Source organism: Hyla sarda, chromosome 5 (assembly GCF_029499605.1).
Source record: "Hyla sarda isolate aHylSar1 chromosome 5, aHylSar1.hap1, whole genome shotgun sequence".
NCBI lineage: Eukaryota > Metazoa > Chordata > Amphibia > Anura > Hylidae > Hyla > Hyla sarda.
Window position 1 is genome coordinate 275,118,131 of NC_079193.1, and position 19,227 is coordinate 275,137,357.

The 19,227-nt window shown below is 41.7% G+C and overlaps 1 protein-coding gene and 1 long non-coding RNA gene across 2 annotated transcripts in view; one reads left to right on the forward strand and one right to left on the reverse strand.

The window, feature by feature from the left end:
- The window catches only part of CDH2 (cadherin 2), a 303,149-nt gene that overhangs the window by 16,991 nt on the left and 266,931 nt on the right, over positions 1 to 19,227 (reverse strand). The window contains exons 9-13 of the mRNA XM_056521772.1: positions 9,089 to 9,274; positions 8,665 to 8,918; positions 7,046 to 7,188; positions 4,319 to 4,552; positions 1,285 to 1,518 (exon numbers count right to left, since the gene is read on the reverse strand). Of these exons, the coding sequence (XP_056377747.1) occupies positions 1,285 to 1,518; positions 4,319 to 4,552; positions 7,046 to 7,188; positions 8,665 to 8,918; positions 9,089 to 9,274 (1,051 nt within the window). The remainder of the gene's footprint in view (positions 1 to 1,284; positions 1,519 to 4,318; positions 4,553 to 7,045; positions 7,189 to 8,664; positions 8,919 to 9,088; positions 9,275 to 19,227) is intronic.
- Positions 4,179 to 17,825, forward strand: LOC130274025 (uncharacterized). Its single transcript, XR_008844206.1, has 3 exons — positions 4,179 to 4,264; positions 16,423 to 16,620; positions 17,307 to 17,825. It is a non-coding gene; the product is annotated as an uncharacterized LOC130274025 (long non-coding RNA).

Sequence of the window (19,227 nt, forward strand, 5' to 3'; positions counted from 1 at the left end):
TCATTGAGGCAAGTTTCTTTCTTATTCTTGTCTAAGGAAGGAAACCATACCATTCCCACAGAGAATCCTTGTGAGTTCTGCCCTGCTTCACTCACACAGGCTGAGCTTGTAAACAAGACAAGCTGTGGGCGGAGAAAGCAGGACACAGGTCTACAAGTCCAAACATAATTGAGGCATTTATTTTTACATAAATATACAGAAACTATTCCGGTGTCCCCAAAAACCTTGATATAATGCTGGTACTGTAGAAAAAAAAGATGCTTACCTACCCCTGGTCTCCCGCAGGTCCCGCTTCAGCACCTGTTGCGGCTCGTACTGGTCCCTTGCTGCTCTTCTCTTCTGCCTGCTCCTAAGACGAGATATCAGAGCAGGACCTGCCTGCTCAGCCAAGTAATGGCTGAGATGGGTCAAAACAATGGACAATGATTGGTTGAGCGGGCAGGTCCTGCTCTGACCTCTTATCTCAGAAGCAGGCAAAAGAGATGAACAGTGAGGGATCGGTAGGAAAGGCAACACAAGCAGAAGAAGGAGTGGTGAAGGACCAGGGGAGATAAGTATTTTTCTTTTTTTTTTATAGTACCAGCATTCTACAAAGTTTTTGAGGACAGCAGAATACCCATTTAAAGAAAACTATATATCTTGATTCCTCCGGATGCTGTTCTTAAGAAGATTAAAAAACTGGAGAGTTGCATTAAAGCAGGAATCCAGTGACTGATGTTTGGAGATTATCCTGCATCAACCCCGTCTTTTCTTATTGACATTTGACTGAAAATGTGTAAAGGAGCTGACAAGCATTTTTTTTTACTATTCAATAGTGGCCAAGCTGTGCTAAAGTTAAAAAAAAAAAAAGCAATTCTTACATGCCATGATCTCCTGCCTTTGATGTTCTAACGTTGCCCAGTTTCTGAAACTTACTACATGTGGGCTTCCTCTCACCACAATCAGCAAATTACTGCCTAAGGCAGGTAACAGATACAGCCAATGACTGGCTGAGTGGACACTTTCTTATGTCAAGAGGTCACTAGGAAATTGTGAACAGTAGAGACCAGGCAAGGTTAGAAGAACAGCAGTAGCAGGGGACTGCAGCAGGTGAATACTATTTTTTTTTCTTTTTAAGCCCAACCTTTAAGGACTATGATTCATTTATTTATGCAGGTGCTAAAAGAGGAAGAATTATGCTACAGCAATATTTGGAATTTTCACAAAGTGATTGGTCCTGAAATGTGATAATAAAAGGCCTCCATTAACAAATTTACACTGGCATTCAATTCCGGGTATACTTACTGAGCAAAATAATGATGCACAGAAGAATTGCAATGATGGCCCCTGTTCCCAGTCCAGTGCCAATGATGGGAGCCACTCCGCTACAGTATCCATTCATGTCGCAGGAACAGACTTTAACTCGGAGATATGAAGTGTTTGACATTGCAGGGTTTCCTGAATCTGTGATCTGAATTGGAATGTTATAGATTCCATCATCAAGAGAGCCAATTTTCAGACTCAGCTGGGCATGGTCACCTGAAAAAAAAAATTATAATATTGGTAGAATTTTATTATGTACTTATTCCAAAACTCAGCCTTTGTTTGCCTATTTTACTGCTCATAGGATCGACGAAAAACAGCTGTCTTTTCCCAGTTACGCTATTTAAATTCAATAGAACTAAATTATTCAACAGTTTTATGAAAAAATAACATTTACCATTATCAAAAGATTGCAACAGACTTTTTTTTGTTTGTAAAAAGATGTGGCCAAAAACTGTATGTGAACATAGCCTACATATGGTAAATTCTTTTTATATGGTTATTCCGATAATAGATTAAACTCATAATCAGACAGACATTACATTATATTTTAAGTAAAACTAGCACAGGATTATAAACATATCAAGACAAATTATGAAACTATTTTTCAACATGTGAATTGCTTATGGATTACTGTACAGTATAATGAAACACAAAAATAGAATTATCACAAGCTTTGCTATAGTATTATGACAAATATAGTAAACATTTGTACATTTAATTCTATTCATCAACATCAGGCCCCACAGATGGTGGATTATCAAACATTTTAGATAAAGTACAGACATAATAAATGAAAATTCTACAAGACAAATAACATGTGTGTAGATGGGTACTCTTTCCTTCTGGAGAGAGAGTTCTGGCTTGGCATTAATCCCGATTAGCTTTTATATTCTGTAACTGGAGCTAAGCTGATACCAGGGAACATCGCCTGAAAAGGTGATGTAATGAGCTGATTTGCATATTCCCCTATTGAAAATAAGATAAATAGAGCATCTCAAAGCAGCAATACATTTGTTTTTGTGCATTTTTGTTTTGGTAACAACTGGTGATGAATCTGAATTATAGGACTATCAGATACCATGGAAGAAGCCTTCAGGAAACAAGGTGTAGAGCTTCTTGGGTCAGTAGATTATATTGGGTTCCATGAGGTGTTTGGACAATTAGGTCCATGCAGACAAAAGGCTTCCCACTGTCTACAAGGATGTTTTGCCATATATATATATATCACAAAAGCGACAGAGCAGCAACAATCCTTTTATGTTCTCCACTTTAGAACTTAGAAGAAAATGGGTTTCTGGTAGAGAGTCTTTATATGAGAACACAGCATCCATTCTCTTAAAGTTTAGCAAGCAGCAAGTTATTCTGCAAAGATCTTATATGAGGAAAGTTTAGCACATAAAAGATTTTACAAAGTTCTTTTGAAAAAAGAACAACTATTTACCAGCTATAATATCCCCTTGCAAAATGGAAAGCACATTCCTGTATAAACCTCAGCAATATATTTTGTAGATAACAAAACAAAGTATAGGCCCTGGGTTGCACTTAAAGGCTTTTTCTATAAAAGCCACAAAAAAGGATCATTTCTCACTATGTATAAAATGTTGTATTAAAAAGACAAGGTAACAATGCAATCAACAATATCACAGTTCATAACATTAATAGTTGTGGGAAGAAATACAATTGTAGCAGCAGGTTCAATTTGTCTGAATACAAGCAATCTAATAGACAAAACCCAAGAAAGAAAAAAAAAACTATTTATGGAATAACATATACTGCAAACATATTTGTTTATACAAAAGATTTTGAAATATTACACTGTATATTCCTAACATACTGCAGAGTTAAAATCTCTACAGTCCCCTAATATATGGTCCTGTAAGTAGCAGAACATGGAAAAGCCCTGTGACGGAGCTATTAAAGGGGTACTCCGCTGCCCCAGCATTCAAAACATTTTGTTCCGAACACTTGGAGCGGGCATCGGGGGGTCGTGATGTCATGGCCATGCCCCTCATGATGTCACACCACAACCGCTCAATGCAAGTCTATGGGAGGGGGTGTGGTGGCCGCCAAGCCCCCTCCCATAGACTTGCATTGAGGGGGTGTGGTGTGACATCACAAGGGGCGTGTTCGTGATGTCACGACCCCAGCCGCCCGCACCAGCATTCTAAAAGAGTGCTGGGTGCTGCACAGACCCAGTGGCGGGACCCTCGTGATCAGACATCTTATCCCCTATACTTTAGACAGAGGATAAGGTGTCTAGAGACGGAGTACCCCTTTAATGTTGGTCTTTAGTTTGCTTAAAGGGCACAAGCTACAGACTGTTGTTTCATAAACTGATGGGTTATAGGGTAGCTGCAGACAATTTTACTTCCCAAAGGCTTCCATGATGTAGCTGCAGAAGGTTGAGGTCTGTTTATAGTGAACATGTTCCCCTGGTAAGGGGCCTGAAGCTAGATTAAGAAAGAGATGGGCTCCCAAATCAATATTCTCTCAAATTAAAATAAGTAAGCTCCAACTGCAACTGAATTTAGAGGGTTTGCTGGGGGAATGACTGCTAGGACCGAAACTGATCATACGAATGGGGATAGAGCAAGTGTGCTTTCATCTCTAGAGTGTGGTGATGTACAGAGCCTAGGTAGGAGTCTTTTTGTTGCTTGTTTTGTTGTGTCTAGATGAGCAGGAATATAGGGAGAGATTTATCAAAACCTGTCCAGAAGAAAAGTTGCCCAGTTGCCCATAGCAACCAATCAGCTCGCTTCTTTCATTTTTAACAAGGCCTCTGCAAAATGAAAGAAGCAATCTGATTGGTTGCTATGGGCAACTGGGCAACTTTTCCTTTGCACAGGTTTTGATAAATCTCCCCCATAGTGTCTCTTGGGGGTGATTTTGGGAAGTGTTGCTAATCTGAGGAGTTTAGAATAAAGGCAGGTGGGAACTATGTTGGATTTTCACATGCTGTGTAAGTAAAGCACATTTGGTGTTAAACTCTCATAATTTACACACAGACACATACCATTAATTCGAGTTATGGTCCAATTCTTCTTAATATCCATTGGGCTGAATGGGAGTTCAAAGATATATGGTCCTGAATTAGGGCTTATGTCAGCGTCTATTGCTGTAATGTTAATTGCATTCGGATCTGGTCGTTCACAAATTTCCACTTCTCTTGGAAAGACTTGAGGAGCATTATCATTTATATCCAGCAAAAGGATCTGTAACGTGCCAGTGCCACTCATTGGAGGAATACCTAGAAAAAGTAGGTTATAAAAAAAAAAATTCATATAAGATTGGCTGAAGAAGAGGGCTATATGAATGCACCTTGGCAATACTGGTGATTTAGTAGCTATCCAAGTAAAAGTACACTTAAAGGGGTACTCTGGCGGGGAAAAAACGTTTTAAAATCAATTGGTGCCAGAAAGCTATAACCTTCAAGTACTTATCAGCTGCTATATTCTCCAGAGGAAATTGTGTAGTTCTTTCCATTCTGAGAACAGTGCTCTCTGCTGATACCTCTGTCCATGATCTGGACAATTCCTGACATGGACAGAGGTGTCAGCAAAGAGCACTGTGTCAGACTTAAAAGAACTATACAACTAACTGGAGCATACAGCAGCTCATAATTACTGGAAGGATTAAGAATTTTGAATAAAAGTAATTTACAAATCTTTACATGGTCTGACGAAGTGCGGAAGCACGATACGGCTGTGACCAGTCGGCCGGATTCCCCGGCGTCCCTGTCTCCCTGCACCTGCATGTTTTAACTGCACGCCTAAGAAATAAAGAAGTTGTCGCTAGCTGTCTGTGGTGAGTGCCGCTTATTTTCCATGCTCTCTCAAATGTTTGACTCATGACTCTGTCCTGGCTGAGCACCCCACAAGCAGCGACACACATACACACCTGCTCCATTAAGAGCGAACATCAGGCTGCACGGTTGGCTGTGCCGAACGCTGTTCCTCACTACAAGCATTAATTTACAAATCTGTTTAACTTTCTGGAACCAATTGATTTGAATTTTTCCCCCCCCCCCCACTGAAGCACCCCTTTTAAGATGTGATATTCTGCATGGGTTCTTGCACAATGACTAAAATAGTTAGTATGCACCTACCTGACTACACAATAAGAAGTTATGCAATCATAACAGCCTTGGGCCATTGGGTGAAAACAAAGTAATCAATCTGACATCTACTCGTCGATTTGTAAACAGAGAATTCCATTTGAATGATTGCAGCAATAAGGCAGCAAAGACAATAATAGAATAATAAAACCTGTGCAGAGGAAAAGTGGTGCAGTTGTCAAAAGCAACCAATATGATTGTTTCTTTCATTTTTTCAGAGGCCTATTTAAAAATTAAAGAAGTGATCTGATTGGTTGCTTTGGACAACTGCACCTCTCTGCAAAGGTTTTGATACATTTCTCCCTTACGATAGGCTGTATACGTGTATACCCTGCATACCTCACACTGCAGGAAATTGTGGGGGCAGTGAGGTTCGGAGGTGGGCCCGTGTGTCACAGTCACACCGCCATGCTGGGACCACCACCAAACCTCACTGCGCACACTGGGCTGTGGAGGGGAACCTTGTGTGACCCTACCCTTAATGCGACTATAAGTTTACAGGTCTATTTGAGGCACCCGGCTGTGTTCAAGCATCCTGCATAGTAGAGAAAAGTGAATCCAAAGATGTCCAGCTCTCCCACGGCAAGTGCATATAGTTAAAACCACATCTTTAATAGGTGTAGATTAAAATTGGACAAAACAAAGCAGTGAAAAAGCAAAAGCTTAATCACAATTTTGTTGTTTTGTTTGATTTTAATCTATACCTATTAAAGATATGGTTTTAACTATATGCACTTGCCGTGGGAGAGCTGGACATCGTTGGATTCTCTTTTGTCTCTTCATAAGGGATGCGGCCTGATTTGTGATCCTTTCTTCCCTCCACTGAATTGGAAATCCGTCTGAAGAACTTCACATTGGGTGGGGAGCTGAGCTGCGTTTTTATTCTATATGGCAGCTGACATTCAATCACTTATTATGGGTGCATTTTTATTATATTACTAACAATCACAAAATGTTTCAATATTTTTACTGAAACACAGCATACATTACTAACCTATTATATGCATTAATCTAAATTATTCATTTGGAAAACATTACACTTTGTTTATGAGCCCTCATAATGTGTACATATATATATATATATATATATATATATATATATACTGAACAGCACGGTGGCGGTTAGCATTATTGCCTTGCCGTACTGGCAATCCAACCAAAGGCAACATCTGCATGGAGTTTGTATGCTTTCAAACAATATGATTTTAGTTTGTTTTATTTTAACTACATTCATGATGAGGCATATTCTCAAGCATACTCATAAACTATCTGCATCCTCTTCATCAGAGCTGCAGAATAATATGTTCATTTAGAACTGATTTGTCATAAATGCATTACAAAGAATGGGCAACATAAATTAGCAAAACATTTTAGAACCAAAGACCCTTCTGGAGAGATAACAATATATCAAAAGCTCTTCTTGTTTCCATGGAAACTATATATTAGACAACTAATATAAATTAACAAGTGATTCATTTGTTCTTTAGTCGACTAAATTGCATTTATTTTGTTCCAACACCACAACAAGGTACAATAAACTCTTTCCAGCTATAGAAGGAATAATTCTCTTTATGTTCTAACGAAACATGTGGAATCAGGCAATAAATACTGAATATTAACACATACCGGTGTCTGTGGCTAGAAATGTTGCATTGTACATATTGTTCTTCACATACATGGATTCCCTGTCCAGAACTGCTATAGTTGTAATTTGTCCATTCATTGAGTCAATTTTAAGCCAATTTCCAGGATCGGAAAGCTTTGAATACCTAATAAGGATAATACAATTGAGGAAAAAAAAAACATTTGTTTTACAATGTCAACCAATGCAAACATCTACTAAAGGAGAAATTATGGATAATTATTATATAATGTATATCTTTTGGGCATGCTGGGAGTTGTAGTTTTGCAACAGCTGGAGGCACACAGTTCAGAAAGCACTGCCACAGACAAACATAAAGATCTATAGCTAAAGACAGAAAATATTGATTACTAGTTGTAATTGGCCTTGTTATGATTCTTCTTGAGTCTATGGGGGAGATTTATCAAAACCTGTGTAGGGGAAGAGCGGTGCAGTTGCCCATAGCAACCAATCAGATTGATTCTTTCATTTTTCAGAGGCCTTTTTAAAAATGAAAGAAGCAATCTGATTGGTTGCTATGGGCAACTGCTCCGCTCTTCCTCTACACAGGTTTTGATAAATCACCACATACGACAATATATATATATATATATATATATATATACACACACACACATGGAGGTACAGCAGTCCCTCAACATACGATGGTAATCTGTTCCAAATGGACCATCGTTTGTTGAAACCATCGTGTGTAAAGTATAGGACAGTGGTCTACAACCTGCGGACCTCCAGATGTTGCAAAACTACAACACTCAGCATACCCGGACAGCCATTGGCTGTCCGTGCATGCTGGGAGTTGTAGTTTTGCAACATGTGGAGGTCCGCAGGTTGAAGACCACTGGTATAGGAAGTTGTACTCATCTGTCCCCGCCGCTCCGGACCCGTCACCGCTTGTCACCGCTGCCCTGGATGTCGCCTCCATCGCTGTCGCCGCGTCCCCGACGCTCCGGCAAGGCCTCTGCTTCCCCGGCATCTTTGCTCTCCATCGTCGCCATCATGTCGCTCCTATTGGATGATGATACGGCGTGCGCAGCGACGTGATGATGACGATGGAGAGCGCCGACGATGCAGAGGATCCCGAAGAGGACGCGCCGGAGCCCCGAGGACAGGTAAGAGACCCTCACCGGAGCACACTGGGCACCGTAAATGGCTATCCGGCAGCAGCTGAAGCAGTCTGCGCTGCCGGATAGCCGTTTATGCGATAGCCCCGACATACAAAAGCATCGTATGTTGATGCTGCCTTCAACATGCAATGGCCTCTGAGAGGCCATCGCATGTTGAAATTATCGTATGTCGGGGCCATCGTAGGTCGGGGGGTCACTGTACACTGTTTGCCACAGACACACACATAGATCCACAGATCATGATAGGTAAGATTGATCATTAGTTGCAATGGGCCTTGTAAAGATTCTTCTTGAGTGTATGACACTATATAAACAAGAACAAATTATGTATGCTATATTATAAAGCTTAATTATATCTGTATATATATATATATATATATAGAACTAAACGTATTAAGCAGAACTAAAAAGTGTCTCAAAAGCATCGGCTGACAAAAAAAAAAAAAAAAAAGTAAGAAATCTATGCCCTGCAGTTTTACCTGACTGTTTGCTGCATATAGCGATCTGGATCCTGTGCATTGAATGTCACAAGTACATTTCCCGGCATTAAACCTTCTTCCTGACGTATAAGTTTAGGATTTGGGTTGAAGTAAGGACTCTCGTTGACATCGATGATGGTAATGGACACTGTGGCTGTTGACTGTGGAGGATGATGGATGCCTTTAATTAAAGGCACTTGGTTTTCTGCAGCTACTGTTAGAACAAACAATCTATTGGTCTCAAAGTCAATTGGCTAGAAGCAAAGCAAAGAAAAAAAATGCAGGTTAGAAAAATATTAGGATTAACACGATTAATTATTATTTTTAATAATCAATGTAATCTCATTCGTACCAACATAAATGACATCATCCAAAGCTTCATACAAGAGAAAACACTTACATTACATTTATTATAAAAACTTACCTTGATCACAGTGACCAGACCATCGTTGCTGTTCGGATCCGTTCTAATGGTGAAACGTCCGGTTGCGTCACCGCTGACAATTCTGTACACCGTGTTCCAAGCACTTGTGTGTGGCTGATCCTTGTCTGTTACTGTGAGATTGGCTACTACAACGTCTACTCTATTTTCAGGCACTTCTCCATAGAACTAAACCAGATAAATTAAAAAAAAAAGAGAGAGGAAAAACAAATGTTATATAGCTGAAGAGCAACAATAATATTTAGAGACAGCCACATAATCAGAAAAGAAACTAAGAAAAATTCCTGGCGATTATCGCTTTAGGAGAAAGTATTAATTGACTGTCATTGCGTGGTATTGTCATGGACTCTTATCTCCTCTGAACAGTGCATTGTCTCAGGACTAATGCCTTACTTATCTCGTTCAGCGCGGTACTGACTCGCAGGTAATGCTCAGTTGTGAGGAGATTATTATGTGTAATAATATGAAGTTAACAGACAGACTAAGCATCACAAATGTTTAAAGTAGTCATGAAATGAACCATCATTTCTTGGCATTTAATGCTTTTCAAAGAACACAAATATCTGAAGCAGCGTGAGATCAAAGGGACAGCAAAGCATTGCGATGCATTGAAAACAAAATGAAGGCCATTACAGCTCATTTCTTTATAAACTAATGTAATTACAAGCACGGCAATATTATCTTGTCGTCCTACGCAGTTCAGATTTTCAATCTACAGTCCAAAGTCCAACATTATTTACAGTCTTTCCAGAAACATGAAGATGAAGAAAGGGGGAGAAATGATTGGTCTTTCAAGGAACAGAACAAGGCTTCTTTCACCATTACTTCTTCCAAACAGACCATGAAATATAAGGAGACTCCGTCAACTCCAAGCCCCCCTTCAAAAAAAAAAAAAAAAAAAATCAGTAGATACCGTATTTTTCGCCGTATAAGACACACTTTTTCTTCCCCAAAACTGGGGGGGGGGGAAAGTTGGTGCGTCTTATAAGGCGAATACACACCTATCGCGGCGCTCCCTGCGGCCATCAACGGCCGGGACCCGCGGCTAATACAAGACATCACAGATCGCGGTAATGCCCTGTATTAACCCTTCAGACGCGGCGATCAAAGCTGACCGCCGCGTCTGGAGCGAAAATAACACTAACCCGGCTGTTCAGGACCACCGTGGTGAAATTGCGGCATCCCGAACAGCTCACAGGACACCGGAAGGGACCTTAACTGCCACCTCGGTGTCTGCTCCGTGCCGGGATCCCCTGCATGGCCGTCGCTCTCCTTCGTCGTCATCACGTCGTCGCGCACGCCGTCCCATCATCCAATAGGAGTGGCGTGCGTAGCGGCGTGTGTAGCGACTTCATGGCAGCAACGGAGAGCGAGGATACCCGACAGCAGAGACATTTCGGAGAGATGGGGACACCCTGGGGATGCAGCGACAGCGATGGAGGGCGACATCCAGGGCAGCGGTGACGAGCGGTGACGGGTCTGGAGCGGCGGGGACACGTGAGTACTACCTCCTACACCAGTGGTTTTCAACCTGCGGACCTCCAGATGCTGCAAAACTACAACTCCCAGCATTCCCGGACAGCCAACGGCTGTCCGGGCATGCTGGGAGTTGTATTTTTGCAACATGTGAAGGTCCACAGGTTGAAGATCACTGTCCTATACTTTACATTGTATTTGGTTCAGAATCTTTATTTTCTAGATTTTTATCCTATAAAATTCAGTGCGTCTTATATGCCAGACCGTCTTATATGACGAAAAATACGGTAGATTAACCCCTTAAGGACACAGCCCATTTTGGACGCAGCCAATATTATTTCTGCCTTTTCGTTTTTTTCCTCCTCACCTTCGAAAAATCATAACTCTTTTAGATTTGCATCCACAGACGAGTATGAGGGCTTGTTTTTTGTGCCACCAGGTTTCCTTTGTAATGACATTACTCATTTTACCATAAAATTTATGGCGAAATAAAAAAATAAAAATACTATTTGTGTGGGGAAATTGAAAAGAAAACCACAATTTTGCTAATTGTGGAAGGTTTCATCTTTTGATGCTGTACAATTTACGTTAAAAATAATAAGTTTCTTTATTCTGTGGGTCAATATATTTAAAATGATACCCATGATTACATACTTTTCTATTATTGTACTGCTTTAAAAAAAAAAAAAAAAAAAAACGCTAACTTTTTAACTAAATTAGTGCATTTAAAATCCTTCTATTTTGACGACCTATAACTTTTTCATTTTTCCGTATAAGTGGCGGTATGAGGCCTAATTTTTTTGCGCCGTGATCTGTACTTTTTATTAATACCACATTTGCATATATGAAACTTTTAATAAATGCTTTAAAAATTTTTTTATAGTTTTATGTGACAAAAAAAAGCAATTTTAACCTTTCTTTTTTTTTTTTATGTTCATGTCGTTCACCGTACGGGATCAATAATATTATATTTTGATAGTTTGGACATTTACGCATGCGGCGATACCAAATAGGTTTATTTTTATTTTTTTAAACTTTCTGGGGGCAAAATGGGAAAAAGGGACAATTTACATTTTTATTGGGGAGGGGATTTTTCTAATTTTTTAGGGGAATATTTATAGCAATCATTTGATTGCTAATACTGTTCAGTGCTGTGCATAGGGCATAGCACTGATCAGTGTTATCGGCGATCTTCTGCTCTGGTCTGCTCGATCTCAGACCAGAGCAGAAGACCCCTGGAGACGGACGGAAGCAGGTGAGGGGACCTCCGTCCGCCATTATGGATGACCGGATCCCCGCGGCAGCGCTGCGGGCAATCCGATGATCCATTTAACCGACCGCACTGCTGCAGATGTCGTGATCTGTATTGATCATGGCATCTGAAGGGTTAATGGTGCACATCAGCGCGATCGCTGATGTCTGCCATTACCGGCGGGTCCCTGGCTGCTGATAGCAGCCGGGACCTGCCGTGCATGACACGTGCACCACTCCGGTGCTTGCAGTCACGTACAGGATGTAAATGTACGTCCTGGTGAGTTAAGTACCAGGGCACCAGGACGTACATTTACGTCCTGTGTCGTTAAAGGGTTAAAAGACACTTAGAGTCTGCAGTTTTTGAAGAGAGTTAGGCTGTTAGGCTCCTACCTGTTGGACATGCTGAATTCTTCCTGGCACGAATTTTCTTCCTGGCACGTCAGGTAAGAAGTGGGAGGCCTCCATACATTTTAGATTGTCGGTTGATCCCCCCAAAATTGGCAGGTACACAAAAACTGGAGAGCTCTTAAAGAGGTACTCCACCCACAGACATCTTATCCCCCACAATCTCCGTGCAGCACCCGTCCCGCACCCGGCATTCTAAACAGTATGTTTAGAACGCTGGGTTTCCGCGGTCAGAGATGTGTTGTCACGCCATGTCCCCTACATTCATGTGTATGAGAGGGGGCATGACGGCCGTGTGCGGCATGGGTACTGCATGGAAATTGCGGGGGGACCCAGCTGCAGGACCCCCACGATCATACATCTTATCCCCTATCCTTTGGATAGGAGGTAAGATGTCTGTGGGCAGAGTACCCCTTTAACAACCAATCACAGCTCAGCTATCTTATCTTAACGAGCTCTGGTAAAGTGAAAGCTGATGTGTGATTGGTTGTTATGGGCAAAATCTGCAGTTTTTCTCTCACACATTTTTATAAGTCAGGGTCAATGTGCCCAACATGAATTTCCTTTTCAGGGACAGAGATCTGGACTGAATAACATTAAATAAATACATGGATTAATAAAACAGTGAACCTGGTAATAATGGCATCCTTAACATTATAGTGTCATTTCACCCTGATGGCTGACTTTCTTTACACGAAGTCCTGCTGATGAGAATACAAGTTCTTCATGACTTATTAGGGGGAAGATACAAAGGGCTGTGTGTGATGAGAAGCTTAAGCGCTGTGGCTCAGACACTATTGTTGAACAGTTATTGATGGGGCGGGAAGAGACGACTGTCGGGATCTGTTTGCCGTGTCCTCCCCGCACCCTGTCTCAAATTTCTTGGTGCAGTAAATCTTACTGTCTACTGTGTGATTCAGCAACAGGCATAATTCATGTGGTGTTTAACTACTTGAGAATGTTACATTACAAAGAGATAATGGAATATTCAAATTGTCGATTTAACAAACTTATACAACACTTACATTCATGTTTTCTTTTTGTATACTTCTATTTGTATAACATTCCTGTTAGATGCCACACATACAGATTTTTAAATCATACATACCGTATATACTCGAGTATAAGCCGACCCGAATATAGGCCGAGGCCCCTAATTTCCCCCCAAAAACCCAGGAAAAGTTATTGACTTGACTATAAGCCTAGGGTGGGAAATACATAATCCCCCCATGTCATGTTCCCCCCCTGTCATCCTCCAGACCCCCGTCATTAACACCCTCATCACCCTGTCATCATCACCGCCTGTCATCATCCCCTCCTTCATTATTACCCTGTCATCATTCCCCCCCCTTCATCATTACCCTGTCATCATCCCCCTTCATCATTACCCTGTCATCATCCCCCCTTCATCATTACCCTCTCATCATCCCCCCTTCATCATTACCGCCATCATTACCCCCTTCATCATTACCCTGTCATCATCCCTCCCCCTTCATCATTACCCTGTCATCATCCCCCCTTCATCATTACCCTCTCATCATCCCCCCTTCATCATTACCGCCTGTCATCATCCCCCCCTTCATCATTACCCTGTCATCATTCCCCCTTCATCATTACCCTGTCATCATCCCCCCTTCATCATTACCCTGTCATCATCCCCCCCTTCATCATCCCACTGTCATCATCCCACCCCCCCTTCATCATCACCGCTTGTCAATGTCTGAACAGTGGTCTTCAACCTGTGGACCTCCAGATGTTTCAAAACTACAACTCCCAGCATGCCCGCGCAGCCATCAACTGTCCAGGCATGCTGGGAGTTGTAGTTTTGAAACCGGGGGGGCCTCTTCTCCGCACTTCATGCCCGGAATAATGATGTTGCCTTGACGACGACGCAAAGGGAAGTTGCATGAACGTCCCTGTGCGTCGTCGTCAAGGCAACGCCACCATTCTGGGGCCGGGCCCGAAGCGCATAGAAGAGGCCCCCCGGGTGAAGATGGACAGCCCAGAATGACTATCTCTCCCCACCGGACGGTCCCTGCAGCACAGATGGCCCGGACCAGCTTATCCTAACGTCCCGCCGAGGGGAGGTGAGTACAAAACGAAGGGGGGGGGGGGGGGGGAATGATGACGAAGGCCGCAGTGGTCTTCAACCTGCGGACCTCCAGGGGTTTCAAAACTACAACTCCTAGCAAGCCCGGACATGCTGGGAGTTGTAGTTTTGAAACAACTGGAGGTCCGCAGGTTGAAGACCACTGAGGGCGGAGAATTCACTCGAGTATAAGCCGAGGGGGGTGTTTTCAGCACGAAGAATCGTGCTGAAAAACTCGGCTAATACTCGAGTATATACGGTATGTATCAATAGTATAAAAAATGTAATAACGATTGGGATCTTCTTCTGCAAATAAAATAGGAACCATAACCTCCTTGAAGATGACTACTGATGATTTGGCAGGTGTGATCAAATATTATCCCTAGAGAAGTTGTTAATCTATCCACAGTTTCCCAGTAGTTACACTACACAGAAAATATAGTATTCAACAGTACCCACAGTAGTATATTCAGGGACCATGTGATACATGGTAGCACAATTTTTTCCCTAAACACCTTTTAAGCTCCTATTTTCTGACTAATTGTTTTTTATTTTATTTTTAGTACATTTTATAGGGGCAGCCATTTTGTCTGAACTGTTTTATCAGCATTTAGAAATAAGCTTTACAGTATAGGCACAATGGTCTAAAGCAGATTCACTAGAATGTTGTTTTTTCTAGGCATGCGGTCTGTGTCATTCTACAGGGAGGGGGAGGCTGAACTCCGAGCTCAGAAAATATAAATGGCGTCTTATGTATATATCGGTGTCACCTTTAAAGAGGTACTTCCGTGGAAAACTTTTTTTTTTAATCAAGATTTTAGGATTATCTTACGATATAGATAGTAAAATGAAAAATTTTCACCATTCCTAAAAAATATTCTTAATGTAAAAACTTGTTTTAAACAATAGGTAACCTTTTCATAACACAATGGGGGAAATTTATCAAAACCTGTGTAGAAGAACAGTGTTGCAGATCCATATAGAAACCAGATTGTTTCTTACATTTTTAAAAAGGCCTCTAAAAAATGAAAGCAGCAATCTGATCACCATTCTTCCTTTACAAGGGTTATCAAGAATCTCCCCAATTCTCTTTAAAGCATACATTAGGTTCCTGCACAGGGCCATATGTTAAGAATGTACCTGAAATGAATTCTGGGAGATTTCAGCTCTGAAGCCAGAAAAAATGCCAATACAGCTAAATACAATAATAGTGGACATGCTTTGATGCTGAATTGTACAGAAAAGGAAGGCTTCTGTTTATATAGAATAACATTAAAGGGGTACTCGGGAGGAAAACAATTTTTTTTAAATCAACTGGTGCCAGGAAGTTAAAAAGATTTGTAAATTGCTCCTATTTAAAAATAATAATTCTGTCAGTACTTATCAGCTGCTGTATACTACAGAAGAAGTTATTTTCTTTTTTAATTTATTTTCTGTCTGGCCACTGTGCTCTCTGCTGACACCTCTGTGCATGTCAGGAACTGTCCAGAGTAGAAACAAATACCCATAGCAAATATATCCTGCTCTGGACAGTTCCTGACATGGACAGAGGTGTCAGCAGAGAGCACTGTGGTGAGACAGAAAAGAAATTCAAAAGGAAAAAAAACTTCCTCTGGAGCATAGAGCAGCTGAGAAGTACTGGAAGGATTAAGATTTAGAAGTAATTGACAAATCTCCCATAAAACAAAGAGAATATGCTCGGCACTACTGTATTAACCCTGTATGGTGGAAAACTACCGGAAGATAGTACATGAAGTGGCGGCCGACACGCCCCCTCAATACAACTCTATGGCAGAGCCGGAGATTGCCGAAGGCAGCGCTCAAGCTCTGCCATAGAGTTGTATAGAGGGGGTGTGTCAGCCGTCGCTTCGTGCGGTGGTCAACACGCCCCCTTCCCGCGGGCTGTTGGGGCCCCGTACAGGAGATCACGGGGGGCCCCAGCGGTCGGACACCCCGCGATCTAAAACTTATCCCCTATACTTAGGATAGGGGATACGTTTTTCACCACTAGATATCTCCTTTAATGATTCTTCATAGTTCCTGTAAAGAACAATAAAGCTACTAATACTATTGATAATAATCTTCTTGGCAGGATAGATCTCAGTGATATGAAAAACAGTGATTCACCACCCCGCTGTTGTGCTTCATTATCCAGGAGAGATTTTCTTTAATATTCTCCGCAGAAACTCTGAAAATGGATGAAACTTTAAAGCTGAAAGCCGCGATGCCAACGTGTGTCAAAAACGAGACAGATCTACAAGTTTAAAATTCTAAACACATTCACGTGAAGGTAAATAGAGAAGAAGCTGATTATTGTGTATAGCAGTGGTGCAGCGTAAGAAACAGGTTCCAAGGGGAAAAAAGTGCGTTTGTCATGTAATGAATAAATCATTACAAACGTTCCAATCTGAAACAAAGGTATAATAAGGCTTGAATAAGAATAAGTGCAAACGGCAAGGCCCATGATTTATATAATATTGTTATATCAGTACATTTTGTGTGTAACCATGAAATTACTGTAGCTTTTTGCAATTACAAGGATTGTTTGCTAGATAACTATATTACAGTGACCCTCAAATTGGCAAAGATGTTTAAAATTGCAGCCCAGCACCTCTACTACTATATTATAGTTCAAGGCTTTACATATATGTGCTCTGGTTTTAAAATATACAAGTCTATCTATGGACATTGATAAATCTGTCATAAAGTCAATGGGCAGCAATGCAATCCATGCTTTTTAGCCTTGCAAATAAATCAATACATACAGAAAAAAAAGGCCCAAATATAGGCACTAGTTCACTAAGGTTAGGCCATTTATAGGGAATGTATCAGCTAGATTTTATTCATACATGTTCTTTTTTTCTAACCTTTTTCTATTTTTTGATTGTAATGTTTTAATACATTTTTCTGTATTATTATGGTGGCAGCCATCTTGCCTAATTTATGTTTAACAGCATTTTACGATATGCTTTACAGCAGAACTCATGGACATAGACAATAACGGACAGAAGATGTTTTCTTCACATCTACTGGAAACGTTACTGGGCATTCTCTGTGACCTTTTTCATTCGACAGGGAGAGGAATGCTGAGCTCCAGTTACTTTAAATGGTGTCTTATCTATGTACTGGTGTCATCTTTCACTGTAATCCTGTCTGTGATGTTAACCTGCAAGATTTCATGATTATTGTAAAATATAGATCATAAAAAGAAAACTTAGAAAAAAATCTGCAAAAATTATTAAAAAATATGGTCCCATAAAAACTTGATTTAAACAATAGGTAGCTTTTTGATTACACATTCCATTTAAGCATCCCTTTTTGACAGGCTGCCTACTTATGCTCCAAACGTAAGGAGAAACGTGATATTAAAGTGTACTTGTCAGCAACAAAAACTTTTTATATAACGTAGATAATACTACTATATGTATATTTCATATACATTGGTTAAAAAATATGTATATTTTTGTCCCTGCAGCTATTGTCTGTGTGTCTCTGTGAGGAGTCCAAATACAGGAAGTTAGGGTGGACAAGCAGGGTTCTGTGCAGTGAGGACAAGCAGGGCTCTGTACACTGAGGACAAGCAGGGCTCTGTACACTGAGGACAAGCAGGGCTCTGTACACTGAGGACAAGCAGGGCTCTGTACACTGAGGAAAAGCAGGGCTCTGTACACTGAGGACAAGCAGGGCTCTATGCACACTGAGGAGAAGCAGGGCTCTGTACACTGAGGAGAAGCAGGGCTCTGTACACTGAGGCCAAGCAGGGCTCTATGCACACCGAGGACAAGCAGGGCTCTGTAACTGAGGACAAGCAGGGCTCTGTGCAGTGAAGACAAGCAGGGCTCTGTGCAGTGAAGACAAGCAAGGCTCTGTACACTGAGGACAAGCAGGGCTCTGTACACTGAGGACAAGCAGGGCTCTGTACACTGAGGACAAGCAGGGCTCTGTACACTGAGGAAAAGCAGGGCTCTGTGCAGTGAGGACAAGCAGGGCCCTGTACACTGAGGACATGCAGGGCTCTGTGCAGTGAAGACAGGCATGGCTCTGTACACTGAGGACAAGCAGGGCTCTGTGCAGTGAAGACAAAAATGGCTCTGTACACTGAGGACAAGCATGGCTCTGTACACTGAGGACAAGCAGGGCTCTGTACACTGAGGACAAACAGGGCTCTGTACACTGAGGACAAGCAGGGCTCTGTACACTGAGAAGCAGGGCTCTGTACACTGAGGACAAGCAGGGCTCTGTGCAGTGAGGACAAGTGGGGCCCTGTACACTGAGGACATGCAGGGCTCTGTGCAGTGAAGACAAGCAGGGCTCTGTGCAGTGAAGACAAGCATGGCTCTGTACACTGAGGACAAACAGGGCTCTGTACACTGAGGACGAGCAGGGCTCTGTACACTGAGGACAAGCAGGGCTCTGTGCAGTGAGGGCAATGGGGCCCTGTACACTGAGGACAAGCAGGGCTCTGTGCAATGAGGACATGCAGGGCTCTGTACACTGAGGACAAGCAGGGATCTGTGCACTGAGGACATGTAGGGCTCTGTGCAGTGAGGCTCTGTGACATGCTATGGGCTCAGACATGAGGATGATTGACAAGCCAGGAGCCAGCACACTTCCTGTATTTTGACTCCTCACAGGCAATAGCTGCAGGGTAAGCACCTTTTCACACATAAATATACACTTTTTTTAACCAATGTATATTACAAATATACATATAATTGTATTATCTACATTATATAAAAAGTTTTGTTGACAAAAGGTACACTTTAACAGCATGTATCAGAGCTGCATCTGCCATCTGACAACTCCTTATAGTATCACAATGGCATAGCACATCAGGGAAAGCCACTGGGCTATCTTTAATCATTGAATTATCATGGTGCACAAAGGCAGCAGTTAC